The sequence below is a fragment of the Musa acuminata genome, chromosome BXJ2-5, assembly GCF_036884655.1.
Source record: "Musa acuminata AAA Group cultivar baxijiao chromosome BXJ2-5, Cavendish_Baxijiao_AAA, whole genome shotgun sequence".
NCBI lineage: Eukaryota > Viridiplantae > Streptophyta > Magnoliopsida > Zingiberales > Musaceae > Musa > Musa acuminata.
The window spans coordinates 18,212,025-18,236,238 of NC_088342.1; the positions used below are offsets into that span (position 1 = coordinate 18,212,025).

General features: G+C 38.7%; 1 protein-coding gene across 2 annotated transcripts in view; it reads left to right on the top strand.

The window, feature by feature from the left end:
* The window catches only part of LOC135612557 (metal tolerance protein 2-like), a 61,124-nt gene that overhangs the window by 26,453 nt on the left and 10,457 nt on the right, over positions 1-24,214 (top strand). For both annotated transcript variants that reach the window (XM_065108989.1, XM_065108990.1), the window contains exon 5: positions 5,252-5,367. In XM_065108989.1, the coding sequence (XP_064965061.1) occupies positions 5,252-5,367 (116 nt within the window). The remainder of the gene's footprint in view (positions 1-5,251; positions 5,368-24,214) is intronic.

Below are 24,214 nucleotides of genomic sequence, written 5' to 3' on the forward strand. Positions count from 1 at the left end.
TTCACAGTTTTATTCCTAAACGATAGAAATATCATGTACAAAGCCAAAATCTTCCAAAATTTTTAAAATTAAGATTACTGTGGGATAGGGTTAGAACACTTGCCTTAGAAAAATATGATTCCCAAATGTAGGGAATTGATGTAAAACCTCAAGCCAAAGTAAAGTTTCTTCTTCAATTAAATTCCTCTTTCCTTCTCTTCTCTTCTCAAGTCAACGCTAGTTGCAACAAGTATCCCTCCTTTGTTAAATTTTCGTTTAATTTCTCCTCTAATTACTTAGGTTTGGCTGACACAAGGATTGCAAGGTGGCAAGCATGCATGAAAGAAACTTATGTGTCATCCATAGAATAAACATAGGTGACACCATCCTTAGGTTAGCTAGTGACACATGTCCTTCATTTTTTCTAAAAAAAAAACTTAATATGAATCTTTCACAAATCATATCCAATTGCTAAGATTCATATTTAGACCTCTATATTACAAATAAGCCCTTATAAAATTTTCAAGAATGAGAGATGTTACACAGATAAGTCCAAAAGGGTATGAGGACTTTGTGTATACATGAAAGAAACTTATGTGTCATCCATAGAACAAACATAGGTGGCACCATCCTTAAGTTAGCTAGTGACACATGTCCTCCATTTAAAAAAAAAAAAAAACTTAATATGAATCTTTCATAAATCATATCCAATTGCTATGATTCACATTTAGGTCCCTACATTACAAATATGCCCTTATAAAATTTTCAAAAATGAAAGATGTTACACATACAAGTCCAAAAGGGCATGAGGACTTGAATGTTCATAGATTTATCGAACAAATGTCATGTGCAAGAAAGTTTAAACCCATGTGGCTTTCCAACTCTATTCCTAAGAAGGATGGGATTTTGTGTATGTGTATAGATAGCCAAGCTATTAATCAAATCACCATCACGTATAGATTTTTTATTCTTAGAGTGGATAATATATTCGATGTGCTTTCTGCTGCACAAGTTTTCTCCAATGTCAATCTTAGAAGTGACTAATCAGGAGACAAATGGAATACAACTTTCAAGACTCATGAAGATTTATATGAATGGCTAATTATGTCATTTGGGCTTTTGAATGCTCCTAGCACCTTCGTGTGGTTAATACTTAAATTATTCATCCTTTAATTGAAAACTTTGATGTTGTTTATTTTAATGATCTTCTTGTTTATGGTCACAACAAACATAATTATGTTGAATGTATAAGAAGTATCTTAACAACCTTGAGCAAAAAATCTCTATACAAAGAAATGCTCCTTCATGACCTTTGGCCTTGCTAGGCTTTATTCTAACACTTGCAGGTATCTAAGTGGGTGCATAGAATATCAAGATTATCCAAACATGGTCCACACTGATCACTGATGTCTCCACAAGATGTCCAAAATTTTCACTGATTGACATCTTTTTATTGATGGCTCATTTGGATTTTAGTACTATTGTAATCTCTTTGACTGATTGCATGAAGGAAGACTTTTAGTGGACGCTTGAGGTGGAAAATAGTTTTCAACTACTGAAACAGTTAAAATTTCCATTATTCCCTTTGTATCATGAAATTTTAGTGAAATATTTGATAATTGTGTTGTTTGTCATTTGGGCATTGGTGAGTACATAGCTAAGAATGTCATTTGATTGCATTATTTAGTGAAAAGTTCAACAATAGAAAAAAATTATTCAACTTATGATATAGATTTTTATGCCATTGTTCAAGCACCTCAATATTGGAGGTCTTACTTAATTTATGGATAATTCATCTTAAAGATTCTAATCATGAAGCTCTTGAACATTATAAATTCTCGAGCAAATCTAAATCGGTGGTATGCACTATGCAAGATGGTAGTATTTTTTTTACAAGAGCACATATTTGTCTTGAAACATAAAAATGAAAATTGCAATCAAGTCGTTGATGAACTTGGTCACTGAGGTGCATTTTTTATCACTATGAGTGTACAGCTAGAACAATTTGCTACTATAAAAGTCATCTATTTCAATGATGAAGGTTTTGGAGAAACTTGGTAGCAATTCAAAAATTGTCATCACAAATACTATGTTATTTAAGATGGTTTTCTTTTTCAAGGATTTTATCTTTTAGTCCAAAATGGTCTATTGGTGAGTAGATTATCAGATAATTACACTTTGATAGGCTGGAAGGTCATTTTGGAAGAGATAAAATTGTTCTCATTAAAATAAATATTTTTGGCCTATAATTCCTTTTGATGCTCATTATGTGAAGTGATGCCGGCCATGCCAAATTGGTAAAGAACAAGCTCAAATTCTTACTGTATATCCATTACCAATTCGTAATTCTCTATGAGAAGATATTGACATGTATTTTCAGTTGGATTGTCAAAAACCTAGAGGTAGAAATTCTATTTTTATTGTTTTGAAATGACACATTTCATTCATATGCAAAAGGACCATCGATGCATATTATATTTGTTCATCTTTATTTCAATGAGATGGTTAAACTTTATGAAATTTTTAAATATCACACTAGATAGAGACACCAAATTTCTTAGTTACTTTTAAAGAAGTTTATAGAAGAAAACTGAGACCAACTTATATTATAGTTGTGTTTACTATCCTCAAAGAGATTGTTAAACTAAAGTTGTTAATAGAACCTTATGAAATCTACTACGATCATTTTGCTACAAAAAATAGCAAACAATCGGATTCATGCTACCTAGAGCTGAATTTGCCAATAGTATTGTTTATGGTCATATTCTATATAACTATCTAACCAATGGGTGATGTACCGCTCTTAATGGTACTATCTGAGTGGTATGTATCGGTCCACTAGCTAATCGGTATATGGACCTTCGTTTCGGACGACAAGTAGGAAAATAGTTAGGTTTCAGTTGGTATACGATCTAAGTCAAGTCAAATTGATCCTATTGGTCAAATTAACAATTGGAGCTTTAAATCCCCTCTTTCTCCCTCTTTCACTCTCTTACTCTCATTTACTCTCCTATTCTCCCTCTCTTTCTCACTCTTTCTTGTATTCTTATTTATGATTGAAGTTATTGATTTGGATAAAAGAGGGATTGAAACTCAAGATCTAGTGGAATTTCTCTCCAATTTGAAGGTATTTTAATGCATATTTACAAAGATTTAACATGATTAAGATTTAAGATTATTCTCGTGCGTTAGTCCCAAGGTATATAGTTTCGAATACCGAGCGGTACGTACCAGTCCGATAGTATACCAGTACGCAGACCACCTGCTACCGGGCAGAACGCTTAACATCGCCCCGTATCAGATGATACGGGGTTATATCGGGTAGTAACGGTCGAAATTTCGATCGTTACCGCTCGGTAACAGTGCTCCAATGGTCAAATTGACCGTTGGAGCCCTTTCTCATAGGTTTTTAAACTCTTCTTTTTCCCTGTTTCACTTCATTTCACTCTCATACTCTTTTAAACTATCTCAAACTCTTTTTTTCTCACATTTGCGCTCTTCTAAACTCTACAAAACAACGATTTGTGAATTGAATCGAGGCTAATTTAGGAAGATTAAGAGAAAGAACTTTCTAATCAAGAAGTATGTATTCTCTTTCTTTAATTAGAGGTATATATATATTTTTTTTTTCAGGTATTTTCGGATGATTTTACACCTAAATTAGGTATATCGCTCGGTATGCCCTGAGGTACCGCTCGATACATGGTACCATACCGTACCGAGCCAAGCTCGAAACACTTATATGGTATCCTTGGTTAGTCCAATTTCTCTCCAATTTAACATGATTAAGATTATTGTCTTACATGTAGGCTCAAATTGGGGGTATTTAGGGTTAATCACAACTTTATGCTTTTATTTATGCCTCATATACACTATTCTTAATTAAATACAATAAAATTACCATTAAATTAGGATAAAAAAGATAAATTTTTTTTTTCAACCTTTTTTCAGTCTTCATCTGAAAATCGATATATACTCGCAGACCGTATGTCAGTATGCCGGTCTGTAAATACCACCGGTTGGCATGGTATGACAGTCCTTGATCTGGACCTTAATACTATACTTAAATCACCATTATCAACCAGAGAAGAGGATTATGCAATCATCATGGCAACGATTCATAAGGAAGTTGGAAGCTAGTAATGAAGTTTACAAAGAAAGTGTCAACGAATATCATCATATGAAGATTTTTGAAGAAGGATATCTTGTACATTTCTTTTATAAGAAAAAAACATTTTCAAGTAGGAATTTACAACAAACACAAAAAAGTTTGGTCTATCAAGTGAATTAATGATAATGCCTAGAAGATAGAACTTTCTTCAGGTATTCATACTTATTCAACATTCAGCATTCAAATTTATCAATTTATCATGACAACAATGATGACTAGTGGATAAGTTCTTTCTCATCAAGAAGGATGATATAGTGCATAACTAGATTTGGTAGAAACAATAGGATTGGAGAATATAAATGACAAGGTTAATAAAATGATAATAATCTCAGGTTTCAAGTCATCAAGACATGTAATTCCAATGCAAGTCACACGTTAAAACTATTAAGTTTCATGGCAAGACATCAAGTTCCAAAACCAATTTCAAACCAACTAAGTTCCAAGGCACTATGAATTAAGTGCCCTTTGACTTTTGTCCTTGTAAACTGAGGTTTTGAGAGTTCAAGTAATTGATTAATTACATAGTGGTGGAGATTTTTGGTGTACAAATCACCTATAAAAGAAGAGAGAGAGTGAAAGGAGCTTTTAGCTTGTAGTTATTCCAAGAAAGAAAAGAGAAGTTTCCTTTTCCCTTATCACATATACTTTCACACCCTCTTCTCCTTCTTGTTCGATGTCACTACTAGTTAGAGTTTGAAAGGATCAACCCATTTAGTTTACTCCCTTTCCTTGCCATATAGCCTTGGAAAGTGGAATGTTAGTTGGTGCAATGTCACTGAATTTCTTGGGCCAAAGGAATAAGACAAATCTTTTGTTTATTAGTAATGTTTAGCTGTTGGTTTATGGTTGCATTTTCTTATTCATTACAGATGAGTAAAATAAGTAACTTTCAAGGAGTTTTTTTGCTTGAAAATCAGGATAATGTCTTGGTTGGATGTCTTCTTTTTTATTCTTTTCTTAAACCAATAACTGTGATGCAGTCTGTCAGAAATTGTTCTAGGTATATGAGAATATGATTTTCGTATTGTGATACACCTGTGGAAATTTGCTAAATATTCAGACATATTCTTACCACCAGTCTTTTTTTGTTGGCGACAATAGACTCTATTGGATAACTAAAAGAGCTGGGGAAAAGGAAGGAAGTGAATTGTTGAAGGCAAATGCATGGCACCACCGTTCTGATGCTGTATCATCTGTTGTTGCTCTTGTTGGGGTTGGTGAGAATCTTTTAACAATTTCATAATATTGAAATAGAATTAAGTTTTTCTGTCATTTCCTTGCTATAGTTCTTGATTATTGATCTTTGATCATTTTACTTTACAGATCATTCCAATGAACTCGAGTTTTACAATTAGCAGCCATCTTTGAAAAATATATGGTGACATACATCTCAGTTGTATAGATAAAAAAGGGTGGGCCATTGCACAAGTCTCCTGCTATTATAGGGTTTAGGGACAGTCAAATGTGCATGGTCTTACCTCCGTATCCGGTGAGACATTTTTCTATGAAGTGGTCCTTAGCTAGATTGACTCTTATTTTGCCTTTTAGACCGCAGGAAAGGTTGCTTTATGTCAGAAGGAAGTCAACCAGGTTTAGGGTTGTTGGGAAGAGGTTCAAAGTTGAATACAAAGATCAAATCCATGTTGAAGACAAATGGGCAGTGCTCTAAACATGTGGGGATGAAGTGGTCCAATTTAGATCATTATATATATCAAGCAAATGTGGGGTTAAGACTGAGGTGGATCTAAGAAAGTGGATTAGTGCTGAGCTGGTTAAGGGGTGTCTCATGCAACACTTGTAGGATGCTTCTTGAATATGTATACCTCCATGAATTATATGATTTCTTAAAGTTATTGAAAATACAATATACTTTAGGATACCTAGGAGATATTTCTTTTGGATCTCCGTTTGGATGTTGACTTTTGTTTTCATCATTTGTTTTTAACATCTACACACTTATTAAATGAGATTAGATAAGTTGTTGATATATTGTTTACAGTGATTTCAATAGGTGCTCGGGCGCTCGCCTAGGCGCTCGGGCGAGGCGAGGCGAGGCCCGAGCACCTCGCTTCATGTCCAAGCGCCTTGCTTCAACGAGGCGTCGCCTAGGCGCTCGCCCGAGCCCAAGCGTCGAGCGCCCGAGTTAAACCAGGCGACCGAACCAGTGTTTTACATCTGGTTCAGTCTCCGGTGCTTTAATTGGTTCGATCGAACCAACTAAATCACCGATAAGCTCTCTCTCACGATTTCCCCGACTTCCCCAACCCTAACACTCGCGATTTTGCCGTCGAGATTTCTTCTCCGCTGTCATTGCTCTCTGCTGCCGCTGCCACTATCGCTACTCGCCGCTGCCACAATCTCTGCTCGCCTACTTCTCGCTGCTGCCACAATTGTCGCTCATCGCTATTGTCGTAGCTCGCCACTCGCAACTCCCGCTCCCGCTCCCACTCCCACTCCCACTCCCACTCCCGCTGCCGCTTGCAGCTCCCGCTCCCACTCCCGCTACCGCTATTGTTGCCTCAGCAGCCTCGGTCTTCTCACACTCTTCTCACTATACTGTTAACAGTATATTAACAGTATCCTGCTAACTGTATACTAATAATAGTTTTTTTTATTTGTTAGATTAATAATATATTATTTTGATTTTAATACTATTAATTTTTATTTATTTAAAATTATTATTAGGTTTCAGAATAAATGACAAGTGTACAGAGCAACTCAATAGATTTGATGTAAAATTTTATTGTTTTGATTTTTGAGACTTTTTATTAATATGACATTGTGATTTTGTACTCGATTTTCTTAATTTAATAGCATATTTTTTATTTAAATAATTATATTAATTATATTATATATTTTTATATTTTATCGTCTCGCTTCGCTCGGGCGAGCGCCTAGCGCCTCGGGCGTTTTTAGACCTTGGCGCCTTTTGGCGCCTAGCGCTTTTTAAATCACTGATTGTTTATATTAAGCATTAGCAATAGTGAATTAAAGTAATTATCTCACCGCTTTCATGTTAATATTTATTTCTTATCTTCATAGATTTTGAAGTAAGATGTTACTAAATATTTTTCATAATGAATGGGCTAAAATGCCAGCTAATTACTTGTATTATTTATCATGGTACATAAATAAATACTCTAAGATCCTAACACTATAAATAAATAGCAAGCTTTGTCATATATTATATTATAATTTAGAAATATTTTTTATTTAGTTACGATTCATGTTTGTGAGATCTGATAGTTTTACGCTAGTGTCAGTGACCTAACACAACCTCTACCATTTTTATCCAGGTTTAGGATCGATATTGGCGGTGTTGCTAGACTATCAACAATATATGCAAAAAGTTTATGTTGTTAAGATCAAGGTATGCAATACCGTACCGTATCGGTGTTTCAAGGTTGGCTCGGTACGGTACCGGTGTACCGAGCGATACACTAGGGCGTACCGAGCAGTACACCCTAGTGTACCGAGCGGTACACCCTAGTGTACCGAATAATTATATATATTTTCTTTATTACTGTAGCACTGTAGCAGTACCGGGCGGTTCGCGTACCGGTATGCTGTCGGACCGATACATACCGCCCGTACCGGGCGGTACCATTCGGTACTACATACCATGGTTAAGATAAGAATATTGAAATGGATATATAGTTACTAGGAAAGATAAGAAAAAAATTATTTTTATTTGTGAATAATTAGGTGTCGCTTTGATAGAGGATAAGATGAAAGAGAATCGTTTAAGATGATATAGAAATGTGCTTAGGAGACTTATAGATGATAGAAGAGTTGAAATGATTAGTGTTATTGATACGAGGAGAGGTAGTGGAAAACCTAAAACGACTCTAATAGAAATTATAAATAAAGATTTAAATATTTTAAATTTAACTAAAAAAAAGCTTTTTATAGATTTAAATGGTAGCAAAAAATCCATGCAGTCGACCTAAATAGTTGGGACTTACGACTTTATTGTTGTTGTAAAGATATATTTTTTTATTATCGTATTTGAGTCACATGTATTCTATGTTTTTAAATATGAAGTATCAATATATCTGTTGTTGAACTTTGATTTTGATAATGATCTACACAATTGATGATTCTATCACTTATGGTTTCAACTTTCAATTTAGGTCTATTCCAATTTCGTATATCACACTCATACTAGTCCGTCATCGGACTATCCGATTTCGTATACCACACCGATGTATTCTATTTTTTTGAATATGAAGTATCCATATATCTAATGTTGAACTTTGATTTTGATGATGATCTACACAATTGATGATTCTATCACTTATGGTTTCAACTTTCAATTTTGGTCTTATTCTGATTTCGTATACCACACACATACTAATCCGTCATCAGACTATCAAGTTTGACTTCTACTAGCATACCATCATAAGATATGCTGGTACATACCACTAGAAGGAGGGAGGAGGATGAACGAAGGAAGAATAAGAGATGAAAAAGATGATAGGAGGAAGAGTACAGTGAGGTCATGAGATGCTCACCTAGGCACCTACACGAAACAAGGTGAGGCTTGAGCACCCAATAAGTGAACTAGGGGAGTGACTTCAATCGGGCACGACCTAGGTGTTGTGTTAGCCAAGCGCCCGCTTGATTTAAATCAACCTGGATCAAGTCAATTGTAAGTGATTTTGGTTCAATTGAACTAAAATGAAATAGTGTCAACACACTGATCCCTCCCTCCCTAAACCAGGACCCACCTGTGTAATAAGCCCTAATCGTGTAGTAGGTCTTCTTCTCTAGTGACTGCAGCATTTTCCTTGGCGAACAACGATCATCTTCCTCTCCATCAACAAAATGTCATAAACTTAGCTGGTTTTGCCTAAGTCATGTGGCACCCTTACGTGTCCGTCTGTAAAGGGTTAGTCTCCCTGAAGCCTCTTATAGCCCCTTAAGGACCTGCAAGAGAGAAGACAGGTTAGAGGAAGCATTTAACTCAGGATCCTACAAGCAGTTATTTCAGCAAACACTTGATAGGTAATGCGAATTACAAACATAGACTTCGTAAGCTCTAAACGGTCACGTGACAAAGGGTCCAAGGTGGTTCGCTATAGGCTCTGTGCTATGACTGCACACAACCTGCATTTACAAGATTAAAACAGCCATAAAAGTCGATGAAAATAAGGTTGCCAAGCCTACTGCAAGCCCTCTACATGCTATGCAAAGCATGAACAAGATCGAAAGACACGGACATACATGAATATTATATCGAACACCCTGTTTATAGCTTTGTCCGTAACATTCTCCCCTACTTATTCCTTCGATGTCCTCATTGAAGCCTTTGCGGATGCTGCATCTCCTCACCTTTACTAAATCCATGGTTCGCATTATCGGTCCATACCAGTGTACCGACTAGCTATTGATACGATACGTACCGAGCATACCAACACACGATACATTGGGGTGTACTGATGTACCGCTCATATTAGTATTTTGTTAGATCGGTACGTACCACCCATATCGAGCGGTATGCTTTGGTACATCAAGCCTTGGCTGAATTGCAATGTTCTGCTCCAATTACAATGTGCCTCTTGGCTCCCAACTGCTCCCCATTGTTGTTATTGAGTAGTCGAAATTTGATCTGTTATGCTGCTTCAACTTACCAATAACTTTGACTCTAGTGTGGGGTCGGTCGAGTTCTGATTTTTGTTGGTTCTTGCGGATCCTTCAAATGAAAGAAAAGACCTTCCTTGTTGTGCGCCAATCTTTTAAGTGTCTTGTGCCACTTGAATTGGGTGGATGCTTGTTGGAGCTTTAACAAGCATCGCCTCACAACTTTGAAGTTTTTTAGGTCTTCTACAAAATTTGCCTATCGATTTCTCATCTAGTTAGTTGTCTCCTCCAAGTAGATTCACATCACTTCAGTTTTTTATCAGCATTCTATTGGGAAATAAGGCAGACAATTTACTCTCAGTGGAACAGGTCACCATGGGTGAGGATTTGACAACTGTTGTCTTTCCACTAAGTTTCTTCGAAGAGTATTTGAACATGTACAGAGCTCCTTTGCTAGATAAATAAGAGAACTTGGGCACTCAGTTTCGTCCATTCTCTTAAGAGTTGAGAAAGCAAAGTTTACTTGACTTTGTTTACCTCCTTGAGGGTTGTACTTAATGCATCAAGTTAGTTACTAACTTTTGCCTATTCTTTGCCTACACTTCTAAAGCACCTGAAATGTTTGCACTTCTTGCGTTGAGTTAGCTATTGCAATTCGCCTTCTCATTGCTATCGAACTTCTGGAATACAAAAAAGTTTTGTCCAAAAAAAGCAAAATTTCATCCCGACTTGAAGCAAGTCCTCAATAGTTTTGGTCACCTTTGGGATTGTACCATCTTCTCCATCATTTTATCGCCTACTCCTTTGAGTAGAAAAGGTACAACACCATGTACGACCTACTTCGTTCTTTGGTCAAGCACCCATGTATCGATCCGAAGTCTCCTATTTTCGACTATTTTGATGAGAAGCTTGTCGACATTGGTCTTACGAAGTTTCTTGGCCTCTGCCCTTCAACCTTGTCTCTGTACTTAGAGTTTGCCTCTATATACTCCACCTCCTTGGCCCCATTCATGACTATATGCTTCCCTCCATAAGAGCAAGAGATCGATAACTCCATGGAATTCCTGCATTTACGGTACCGTAGTGTTGCCATGCCTATGGCCCTACTATCCAGTGCTTCGCATCTATGTCCATTTCTTCCCAATTGATAGATTCACCTCTATGGCACTATGACACTCCTTCGGGTCCCTCTCCATTATAACCAACGCTTGGTTTTGGGTAGCTAAGTCCTTCTGGACTCATCGTCGCTTTCTCGCCCCTTTCAACCACCTGCTTCAACACTTCTATGTACTCCAAGCAGTTCTCCTTGGTCGACGGAAAAACAAACAACTCCCACGTATAGCCTTTGCCATCATATTACAGGGCTCGAGCTAATTCTATTCTCCTTTGCATCCTTGGTAGCAACATTTGCTCACTCGATCTTGTCTTCTGACTTGTCGAGCTCCCTTAAGCGAATATGAGTTATGGAGCAGTCTGACTCTCGAGTCGCTCCGATCATACCTGTATATGATCAAGTCCCCCTATGGGACTTATTGGTGCTTATACTCGGAATCCCCCTCGATGGTACACAGCCCTCATATGCTGATGATCAAGGCTTTCATCTAATGCAAAATTCGATGCATGCACGGAAGACCCGTCTCTGCGGTATAATGTCATTCACTCCTTGAATCCATAGCCCTTCTTGTTGCCCTGTTGTTCATCGAAGTGGAGCTCCTAGTAGCTTCTGATCATACCTTTGTATGATCAAGTCCCTCACAGGACTTCTCCTATATGTGTCGTATTGCCTCAAATTATTCCACTATGATCCATTGCACCACGTCGCCTCCCAATGACATCTCAATTACAACTTGATCTTTGTGGGATGAACTCGGACCGCGATCTCTCCATGTGTGGCCTTTGCCAACACATCGCAGGGCCTTCGCCACCTCGATTATGTTCGCTCCTTTGCCAATCGACCTTTATCCACCCGCTCTTGGGTCACATGCGGACAAAGCGTAGCTCTAGGATAGTCCGTTGTTTAGCAGCTCCCATAGTCCATCAACTTCATTGAAATTGGTGCATCATTATCTAAATCTTAGGCCCCTGCCCCTAGCACAATCTCCACTACTCACAACTTTGTGGCAACTCGAATGGCAACACTACAGTATATTATTCAAGAGTACTCATAGTGATTTCAATAGGCGCTCGGGCGCTCGCCTAGGCGCTCGGGCGAGGCGAGGCGAGGCTCGAGCGCCTCGCTTCATTTCCAAGCGGCGCGCTTCAAAGAGGCGTCGCTTGGGCACTCGCCCGAGCCCAACCGCTTCGGGCGAGCGCTTGGGTTAAACCAAGCGATCGAACCGGCGTTTTAGGTTTGGTTCGGTCTCCGGTGCTTTAGTTGGTTCAATCGAACCAACTAAAGCACCGATATCAGCGTGACTTCCCCAACCCTAACCCTGCTCGTCGTTCACGCTACCGCTCCTGCTGTCACCGCTCCCGCTGCTGCTGCTGCCACTGTCACCGCTCGCCGCTCTCGCTGCCGCCCATGCAGTTTTTCAAGTGTTTGTCATTTTATGGTTCTTGCTCTGATACCATTTGTTATTGATGCAGTTAGTTTTGCCTAAGTCGTATCACACCCTTCTGATGTTTGCTTGCAAAGAGTTAGTTTCTTAGGATTTGCACCAAAAGAAAATTGGTTAGTGACAAGTGAACGTGGGGGAAAATTGTTGTCATTCGCTTTGCCAAAGCATAACTCATGATCATAAAAAAGCGAATAAAACACTTCATTAGCAATAGAAAATTAAGGATCTTAGGAAAGTAGAATGGGAGATATAGACATTTTTCTAATCCACTTGATGCCTTCCAACAAGTGGATCCACTAAACACTGTCGAGGCATCAACCATCCTAGAATACCAGCACCCCATACTTTGGGAGTTCTAGGATGTTGAAATGTGACATTTTATACTGGAGCTCCTCTCTAGAATTTTCATTGCGGGGCTATTTTTGCCCAGTTTTGTTTTTGTGCATCTAGAGATCTATGAAACAATTAAAAAGGTATTTATACTAATGTAGATCGTAAGATTACAAACCAAAAGAGGTTGCGTAGCTAACCACATACCACATTACTTACAGCAGTACACAAGAATAAATAGACAAAATAATAGACTACTTGCATAGCCAAATCGTGGGCATTATGAGAGTGCTGCAGCTATTTGTGGCGGCATACTTGTGGTAGTCCGCTCCTCTCTTCTTTTCCTCACCTTCTTTTGGTACCATAGTATATAACTAGCATACTATGTTTCAGTATGCCAGTCCGTACAAGACATATACTGGTTTAGCCAACGATCGCCAGGAATTTTTTGTAAATTGTCAAAATAGTAGGCCTAACAATAATTTCATCAACATCGCTCAATTATAGGAAGGGTTCCATGTAGCCAACCACAAATTACTTGGGAACTATGTTTTCTCGTTGTTATATCCTAGTGCCCCTTTATGTTGCCTTGCTTTCAAAGATAAAGAGGGAGAAAGAACGCTTTTTTAATTTTGTAGTGATATCTTTAAAGTTGGTATATTAGTTTATTCGTGTTGTGATGATGGCAGTCACTATTGTGTGAGGGAAAGTAATGATTGTTTTAATAGGAAACTATGGTGCCAGTGGTTCCAGTTCTCTACTACCTTAATTGATTTTGGAGCAATATAGGTGGGATAAAGTAGGGAGGGGGAACTTGCCATGATGGTGGTGGTCAAGGTAATGGTCGTTGTGATCAGACCCTAAGGTCTTATTGTAAAAGAAAGAAGAGAAAAGGGAATGATTACTTCGAGGGGATCAGCCTCCTTGATCACTTCGAGGGGATCGACCTCCTAGGGTTTGTCCATAGCTTGGAATAATATTTCATTGTCTGATTGATTGATTTTCGAAAAGAAAGTGTTACATCACTATTTATAGAGTTCCACCTTGAGTCCACCAAGACTTGGACTCTTAATAGTAAATAAATATTAAATAAACCTTTATCCAACTCTAACTGAATTAAACATATTCAATAAACTTTATTCAAAAGCTTAGAACAAAGGGATCCTAAGGGATCCTAACAATTCCTCCCTCTTCAAATCAGCCTTGTCCTCAAGGCTGAGCAGCATCAAACTCGGAGAGCTTCTCTTTCAGCACTTCAGTCATAGGCTATCTGCAACGCATCACAACCCGTTGATCAAGTAAGTATGGTCTCCACTTTTTAATAGTGTAATAAATAAGTTTGTCTTTCAGTGTAATAATTATTATAAGAAACTTCTAGCCCTGTATAATCAATTTTATCTTTGAACATTTGCTATCATAAGTTAAAATCCATCCATCAACGATCTTTACTTTGAATCTGTCACAACCTTTAATGTAGTGGTCTAATCGGTCAACAGTCTCACTGTCCATAAAATTGTTAGTGCTATCGGTATCAATCAAAACTATAATATGCTGATGTTCTAGAGTTTCACCAACTTTCATAGTTTGCAGGTTAAATTAGCCGGTTAATGCATACATTGTATATATGGTAGGTCCAACATCTTCTATACCTTCATGATTGGAGTCCACATTCTTAGCTTCTGGTTCCTCTTTAATTGGCTCAATCATCAGAAGTTGCCCTTGTTTACATCGGTGCTCCATACTCCACTTTTTATCATAGTACAAACCCTTTGCTGATCTTTCCTTGAGTTCTTCTTGGGTTAGTCTTCGAGTGTCAGGGTTTTGGTTGGGAATAGATGGGGCAGGTGGCTTGCTAATCATTTGGTTGTTGTCACTTCTATTTTCATGATTTTCCCTGTTGATTTTTTCCTCATGTAAATGTGCAAATGATATCGCAACGATCATAGTGCGGGGTTGATGAGCTTTAACTTCACACCGGATATCTGGATTAAGCCCTTCAATAGATGTACTCACCAGTTGTTCAAACCAATCTCTGGCTTGATTTGATAATCGTTCAAATATGTTTTGATATTATAACACTGTACATGTCTGACAAATTTTGACGCCTGTATTTCCAGATCTGTGCAACATAGAATTTGAGCCCCCATCTTGTTGAAATTTGTTGAGGCTCTCCAGTAGGCTCTTTTTGAAATCATTAAGTGTTTCTTGCAGTCGATTCTCAATTCTGATTTTCAATGCTTCCATTTATGCTTTCACTGTGTTATCGGTGGTCATTGCGTAACACTGCAAATCTGTAATCTCAACTCATATTTCTGGTGTCGGGACTCGGGCATCAATCACTACCCTATTCGGTGCTGCTGTTGTGACGTAGTCGGTGGCAGCACTGTGGGAATGAAGGGTTGCTGCGAGGATGCGGGGATGTAGCTCCGGTCGTTGCGTGGGAGGCAGCGATGCTTGTTGCGGTGGCTACGTGGAGGGCTCGCCGTTGCGGTGGCTGCGACGGCGCGGATGGAAGGCAGTGTTGCTTTGTCTCTGTCGCACTGCGGAAGGAGGCGCTGGTGACACCGAGGGATCACGTACGGTTGAGGAAACGGCGGTGGCTACGGCGGTCGTGGTTGCCTTGTTTTGATTGCCACAAGGAGGGATGGTCTAGCGACTACAGCTACGACCCAAGGGAGCGATCGCCGAGCAGCCGGAGTTGAGGCTGCGGTGATGGCAACCGGCGGCTACGGTAGAGGATGCAGAGCAACGGAGAGGCAACGTTGAAGCGGCCGGGGTTGAGAAGAGGAATCGGTGCATGCGCTGTTGGGGTTGAGGCAGGGCATTGCAAGAACTTGCTGCGGTTGCTGCGTGCACTGCTAGAGGGCGGCTGTGACGGAACGAGGGTTTGGTCGTTGGCCGGGAGCAGCAGTGGCGGTGATTGCTGGCCGGGAACTGCGGTGATCGGTGGTTGTGGTAGAAGATGCAAGGTTTCTCTATTTTGGTCGCCGCGAGGAGGGGAGGTTGAGCGGCTACAGTTGTGACCTAAGGGGAAGCGGGCGACGGTGGAGAAGGAGGCAACGAGGGTCATGGCTGGGAGGCGCTGGCCGGGAGCAGTGGCGGCGGTGGTTGCTGGCCGGGAACTGCGGTGATCGGTGGCTGCAGCAGAAGATGCAAGGTTGCCTTGTTTTGGTCGCTGCGAGGAGGGGAGGTCGGGCAGCTACGGCTGCGACCCAAGGGGGGCGGGTGGCTGGCGATGGAGAAGGAGGCAGCGAGGGTCACGGCTGGAAGGTGGGCGGCGGTCGTCGCTGGCCGGGGAGTTACGATGGTGGAGAGGGGAAACATGGGTGCTATGTTTCTATCGTACCACAGTAGGAGCCATTGGCGATGTCGAAGGATCGCGAGCGGTTGAGGAGAAGGCTGGCAACGGTGGTGGCTCGGGTGGGAGAAGACGGGCAGCGGTCGCCTCTGGCCGGGGAGCGAGGCTGCGGCGGGATGGGGTGTCGTCTCCTGGTAGTGGTGGTCGCTCAGTTGGGAGGCGACGGGCGGCGGGGCTGCAGCAACAGAGGGTGTCGTTGTTTTGGTCGTCGCGAGAAGGGGAGGTCAAGCGGCTGCGGCTGCGACCCAAGGGGAGGCGGTGGAGAAGGAAACAACGGTGGTGGCACGGCTGGGAGCAGCGTCACCAACGATCTGAGGGAGAAAGAGGAGACGGGAATTTAGATTGGATTGGGAGATGGAAGGGACGGGGCGGCGCCGCCGAGACCGCGGAAACAACTTCTTCTTCCTCTTCTTCTTCTTCTTCTCTCTCTCTCTCTCTCTCTCTCTCTTTTTGAATGATAACTGCAGCGAGAACGCCGAGGATCGCTGCTCTGATACCAAATGATAAGACCCTAAGGTCTTATCGTAAAAGAAAGAAGAGAAAAGGGGATGATCACTTCGAGGGGATCGGCCTCCTTTGATCACTTTGAGGGAATCGGCCTCCTTGATCACTTTGAGGGGATTGGCCTCCTTGATCACTTCGAGGGGATCAGCCTCGATCACTTCGAGGGGATCGACCTCCTAGGATTTGTCCACAGCCTGGAATAATATCTCATTGTCTGATTGATTGATTTTCGAAAAGAAAGGGTTACATTACTATTTATAGAGTTTCACCTAGAGTCCATCAGGACTTGGACTCTTAATAATAAATAAATATTAAATAAACATTTATATGACTCTAACTGAACTAAACAGACTCAATAAACTTTATTCAAAAGCTTAGAAAATAAAGGGATCCTAACACGTTAGTGGAGGAAGGATGGAATTGGAGGTTATGGACCTTGCCATTCAGATTTTAAACAAGTCTTTCATTATACCCGTAGTAAAAAAAAAGCTATGATGTCCACTGATAGAGAGAGAGTACTTTACTGTGGATGGTGTTTATATGTTTTATGTTTTGTCTTGAGCACTATTGTCTAATACCTTCTATTCTAGATGGAATTTATATACATTGCTTTTACTCTTGCAATCCAATTATTTGTTGGTTTAGTGAACCTTTGATATTTTAGTCATGATGCTAGAATATATAGTTTGTTGACTTTGACTCTGGTGGAAAATATGCTGGAAAATTTCCATTCTAAATAAACCAATAACTGTTTGATATTTGCAGAACTAGCCTTTAGACGGTGAAACATTCCATGAAAACTAGGAGATCAGGTTCCAATGGCTCACAAACAAATAGGCTTTCATACGATGTCCATTAGGAAAAGAAGCACCAAACAAAAGAGTCAATCATCAAAGGCGAAGCTGTGAAGGGATATCTTGTAGTAGGCTTCTGTTTTTCGGTTAGTGGGCTTTCCTGGCTCCATCTACTCCAGCCCAGTTACAAACCCAAAGAAAGAGTTCTTTGTTCATTCATAAAATTCAGAGCAGAGACACATGGGAACTCTAGTGTACGTGATCTATTAGTGGGTCTTGGGACTGCTCCCCGTCCTATGCCTCTTCAACATCTTTCTTTCACACCCGCTTTCGACCAAAGAATTCTTCCAACCTCTAGTCATGGTCACCGTATATTACTAAGAGTGAAGACTGTCGTACAGATTCTATCTTTTCATTGTGGCCAATTCAAAGCAGCTCTTTAAGCACTTGCACTTCCTGTAATTTACTGATAGACAATGCAATACTTATTGAAATTTTTAGCAATTTTAGTTTGGTTAGTTCAGCACCTGTCACCAACCATGTTTTCAGTTTTTGTGATTATTTTCACCAAGTCATAGCAGTCTTTATAAAGGACATTGTTCCTGCCATTGAATGGAAATTTTAGTTGTACTAACACAGCCACTTAAAATGTTTGGTTCTCTCTTCCATTAACTCTTCTTTATAGGTAACTGTACCCTTGACAATCTGAATCACTTCGTGGAGCACTGTTGTTTTCTTATCATGATTTACTCATTTCTTACAATATAATTAAAGAAATCAATCTTCTGGGTTAACAATTATGCTCAACACGTCCTGATATGGAGGCTTCAAGGTTTTAATTTATTCATGGACTTGCTAATATGGGCACTTACAGATTCAAGGTTTTCATTTGTTCTTTGATTTTCCAAACAAAGCAATGAGATTGTTACTTTACTTTTTTATTGAAAATAATAATAAAACCCATAATTGATTCGTCAGATTTACTTAGACAATCCATGCAAGATTTTATATCTGTTAGATATCTGACCAGTATGTACAGGTACAACATGTTTCTTGTGTTATTATGGATTGGAACCAACTGGACTGGTATAAGTATTGGACTAGTTCTTTCCCCTTTTTAATTGCTATTTTATCTCAATTTGGGTTTTTTTATATATTTTCAAACATATTTGAAATTATACAATAAATAAAAAAGGAAAATTGTAATGTCTCAATTATTTAGGAATGACTCCATGGATCTTTTCCTGCTATTTAGCTCTACCTAACCCAACATCTCTAATTAAATTAAGGGCATTCAAGTCTTTTTTCTTAGAAAACAATACAGTTTTATTAGATTTTCCTCTATCATATCCCCACTAGTCGTAATTAAACTACTCTAACTGTCGCATTTACAGGTCTTATGGAACACTATCTTGGATGATTTTTTCTCATTTTATTTTCTGTCATGTTACATCTAATTGTTTATGGATAAACACTTCCTATTTCTTTTAATTTCGAGTAACTCTGCACGTACATCTCAATGTTCTTATCTCAGCTACATTAACTTTTTATACATGTTTTTTAATTGTTCTACAGTCCAATCCATAAAGTATGTAATGCCTAACAATTGTCCAGTAAACATTTTTGTTAATCTAAGAGGCATCAAATGATCACCCAAAGCCTTTGATATCCCTCTCTACTTTAACTGTCCAATTTTTAAACTATGAATATCATCGATATCTCCTTTCTATTAATTAATAATTTAATACACAAAACTTCTATACAAGAATGTTTTATCTATCCATCTTAAATCCATCTTAACTGCACCAATGGTCTTTCATGCAGTATGTGCATTTTGGGAAAGTATATCGACCTGGATGGTTTACTACATTGAAATACAATAAGAAAATAAATATGGAGAAGTACTGAGCTATATGGTTCGGTATTGATCCTTTGTCAAATCATCAAATATCACATCTTTTAGTCTTATAAAATTACATTTCTTATGGTCAGTCTTATTCCTGCTTAATATAATACCTTTAACTTTTAAGGTTTATCTCTAGAATACATTAGTCTTAGTTATAACTTTATCAATAAATATAGTACCATAAGTTAACAACATAATAACATACATTATACGCAGTGATTTCAATAGGCGCTCGGGCGCTCGCCTAGGCGCTCGGGCGAAGCGAAGCGAGGCGAGGCGAGGCGAGGCTTGAGCGCCTCGCTTCATTTCCAAGCAGCGCGCTTCATAGACACGTCACCTGGGCACTCGCCCGAGCCCAGGCGCCGGGCGCTTCGGGTAAGCGTCTGGGTTAAACCAAGCGACCGAACCATCGTTTTAGGTCTGGTTCGGTCTCCGATGCTTTAGTTGGTTCAATCGAACCAACTAAAGCACCAATATCAGTGTGACTTCCCCAACCCTAACCCTGCTCGTCGTTCACGCTGCCACTCCCATTGCTCGCTATCGCTATCATCGCTCACCTCTCCCGCTCCCGTTGCTCGCCACTACCACTATCACCGCTCGCCGCTCCCGCTGCTACCGTTGCTACTATCTCTACTCGTCGCTCCCGCTCCTGTTGCTGCGACTATCGTCGCTTGCTGCTCCCGCTATCGCTGCTACCGCTGCCACTGTCGCCGCTCCCGCTCTCGCTCCCACTACTACTGCTGCCGCTGCCGCTGCCGCTACCGTTATCGCTCCCGCTTTTCTCAATCAACACCCTCGGTCTTCCCTTACACTCTTCTCTTCTTTTTCGATAGTATATTGTTAACTATATACTAGTAACAGTATTTGTATTTATTAGATTAATATTATAATATTTTGATTTTAATACTATTAATTTTTATTTATTTGAAATTATTGTTAGGTTTAAGGATAAATGGCAAGTGTATAGAGCAATTCAATAGATTCTCCAATGGCATAAAAAAAAGATCCTGCATGGAAGTATAATTATCTAAAGGATCCGAAAGATCATAATGTAGTGACTTGCATGTTTTGCGATAAGACTACTAGAGGTGGTATTTTTCGTGCAAAACAACATCTAGTAGGAAATTTCAAGAATGCAGCAGCTTGCAAAAAGTGTCTACCTGAGGTAAAAGAAGAGTTGCTGAGTTATATGAATGAAAAGAAGACGCAAAAGAATTAATCTTATAGGAATTTACCATAATACAATGTTGAACATCTTAGGGATGAAGAAGAAGATTATTCTATGAGCATTAACCCAAGTGGGAAAAAAGTATACGACAAAAAAGGAAAAGAAGTTAAGGATCACAAAAGCAACAAGGGCAAACAGGAGGCTCAAAATTTAGACAAACAAATATCAGTGATGCTTGTGATAAAGAAATAAGAGGAAGAACAATTCAGCACATTGCTCGCTTCTTCTATCAGGCTGGTCTTCCCCTTAGTACAACTCGTTTAGACAATTTTAAGGAAAAGATTGAAGCTATTGGAAGATATGGTGTGGGATTAAAACCTCCAAGTTATTATGAGATGCGAGTTCCATTGTTGCAAAAAGAGTTGAATTATACAAATAACTACTAAAGGGTCATAAAAAATCATGGGAAACACATAGTTGCTCTATTATGTCAGATGTTTGGACTGACAGGAGGCGCAAGAGTATAATTAATTTTATGGTTAACTATTCTTTAGGGACTATGTTTGTGAAGTCAATAGATGCTTCATTTTTTTGTAAAATCTGGAGACAAGATATATGATTTACTTAAAAAGTTCGTGGAAGAAATTGGAGAACAAAATGTCGTTCAAATCATAACCGACAATGGAAGCAATTATGTTTTAGTTGGTAATATTCATCTTTTGAATTTTTTAATTTTTTAACTATTTTATCTTCAATTAAACGTGTTAAACTCTTAAGTCTTGTCATTTTTGTTATCCTTTGTCTCAGGTAAATTGCTAGAAACAAAAAAACAAACACTTATATTAGACTCCATGTGCAACACATTGTATTGATTTAATGTTGGAGGATATTGGAAAGATCTTAGACATCAAGAAAACCTTAGAAAGGGTAATTTTTGTTGTTGGATTTCTTTATAATCATATTGGGGATCTGAATATGATAAGAGAATTCACAGAGAACAAAGAATTAGTGAGATATGGTGTTACCCGATTTGCTACTTCATTCTTGACATTACAGAGCGTGCATCGTCAAAAACATAATATGAGAAATATGTTTACATCTGAGAAATGGGTGACAAGCAAATAAGTAAAAGAAGCAAAAAGCAAAAGGGCTACTGATATCATCTTAATGTCATCCTTTTAGAATCATGTAGTTTATATATTAAAAGTAATGGGCCCTCTGGTTCAAGTCCTTCCGTTGGTGGATAATAAAAATAAGCCTGCATTGGGATATATTTATGAGGTTATGGATAGAGCAAAGCAGACGATTAAAATATCTTTTAATAAAAATGAAGAAAAATATGAGAAAATTTTACAATCATTGACGAAAGATGGAATTATCGACTTCATCATCCCTTACATGCAGCAAGATATTATTTGAATCCTGAATTCTTTTATAAGATTAAATCTGTTGGGTTTAATGCAGAAGTTTTGGATGGGTGATATCAGTGCATTGCAAGATTAGTTCCAAGCCTTGAGGTGCAAGATAAGATTATTCGTGAATTATCTTTATATAAAAATGCCGAAGGTCTTTTTGGAATTCCAATGGTCGTTCGATCTAGGACAACTACGTCGCTAGGTATTAATAATTTGATATAATTAATGTCTATGGTATGTTACTATGTCATTGCTAATAATAACATAAATTTTGCAACTGAGTGGTGGAGTCTATTTGGAAATTCCACCCCGAACTTACAGTAATTTGCTATCAAAGTACTTAGTTTGACATGTAGTACTTCGGGTTATGAGCGAAACTAGAGTGTCTTTGAGCATGTAAGGATCACTAAATATTTTTATTTTAATTAATTAATTAATTTAGATAGATGTATTAATATATATTTAAATTATATGACATGACAGATTCACTCAAAGAGAAGAAATCGGTTGGAACATCAACGATTACATGATCTTGTTTACATAAAGTATAATCAAGCTTTGAAGGCTCGTTATGATTTGCAAAATAGAATTGATCCAATCTCATTGCAAGATATTGATGATTCAAATGAGTGGTTGGTGGTAGAAATGGGTGTCAACTTGAAGATGCCGAAGACGAGCTTGTATTTGAAGATGATAGATTGACATAGGGAGATGTGGCAAGAGCTTCAGGTGCTGAAGAATTACAAACATATACAAGACATATGACAAAGAGAAAATTGAGTGCAAAAGCATCAAGTTCGGCTCCTGCTATTATTTAAGACATAGAGAATGAAACATATTTTGATGAAGATGAAGGACAAGGGGAAGAGGATGAATTCAATTAAGATGATTTGTGTGAAAATGACGATAATATTGATTATGATGAATGACTTTGATATAAAATTTTATTTTTTTGAATTTTGAGACTTTTTGTTAATGTGACATTGTGATTTTGTACCTTAGATTTTCTTAATTTAATAGCATATTTTTATTTAAAATTTTAAATAATTATATTTATTAATTATATTATATATTTTTATATTTTAGCGCCTCACTTTGCTCGAGCGAGTGTCTAGCGCCTCGGGCGTTTTTGGATCTTAGCGCCTTTTGGCACCTAGCGCTTTTTAAATCACTGAGTACTTGTATCTACGTCCTTTGGCTTTATGCTAAGGTCTTTTGACCCCAACTTCACCTCCACAAGTTGAGTCACCTAGACAAGGGGAAGAGGACAAATTCAATTAAGATGATTTGTGTGAAAATGACGATAATATTTATTATGATGAATGACTTTGATGTAAAATTTTATTTTTTTGAATTTTGAGACTTTTTTGTTAATGTGACATTGTGATTTTGTACCTTAGATTTTCTTAATTTAATAGTATATTTTTATTTAAAATTTTAAATAATTATATTTATTAATTATATTATATATTTTTATATTTTAGCGCCTCACTTTGCTCAACCGAGTGTCTAGTGCCTCGGGCGTTTTTAGACCTTAGCGCCTTTTGGCACCTAGCGCTTTTTAAATCACTGAGTACTCGTATCTACGCCCTTTGGCTTTATGTCAAGGTCTTTTGACCCAAACTTCACCTCCACAAGTTGAGCCACCTTAGTTCCTCCGTCAAATGCTTCGCCGAGATAAGATGCATGTGCCTCGAAGCTCCCTTCGACTTTGGCACTATACAAGATGAGTTCGCTCCATCAGAACGAGGGATCCATGGAACGACATGAATTCGCTCTTGCCTCTGCAAGAGTTCATGTCCTTGGCCTCTATCCAAGGAAGCTTTATGCCTTCACTCCATTTCAATCTTCTATGTCAACTCTCTTCATGTGGCTTGGGCACTTCATCAAGTTCTATCCAAGTTGCTTCGCTCCTCGGTTTGCATTGAGTTAATGATGGCCCTCGTGCTCACCATTCCACGGGCCAGCTTTCCGTTAAGTTTGATCTCCACATCGACTCCAAGTGTGTTTTTGTTTGGTGTTTCCTTAGGTTGTCCCCCCACTTGATTTCGCAATGCATCCACCAACACATTACCTCGTGCAAAATCATACAACGACTCGTCGCTCACTCGATCCGTTGAGCTTTATGGAGCTGTTGTCTTGAGGTACCCTTCCTCAACATGTGCGGTCCATTTGCAAATCGTTCACATCCTACAAGAACTTAAAAAGCTGAAAGTTTCATTATATAAGATATCGACATCCTAAATTGATCAAGACACAACTCATGATTGCATAAAGTGGAAATCCACATTCAAAGAATAAGATGTGAACTACAACCTTTCAGAACTGAAACAACTTTGTTTGGTTATAACATATTTGAATCAATTTAAAGGTGCTAAAGCCAACTCAAATTTATCAAGGTTAGTTGCTGAAGTTGGATAATGGGACCCATATAAAGTATTCAGCAAA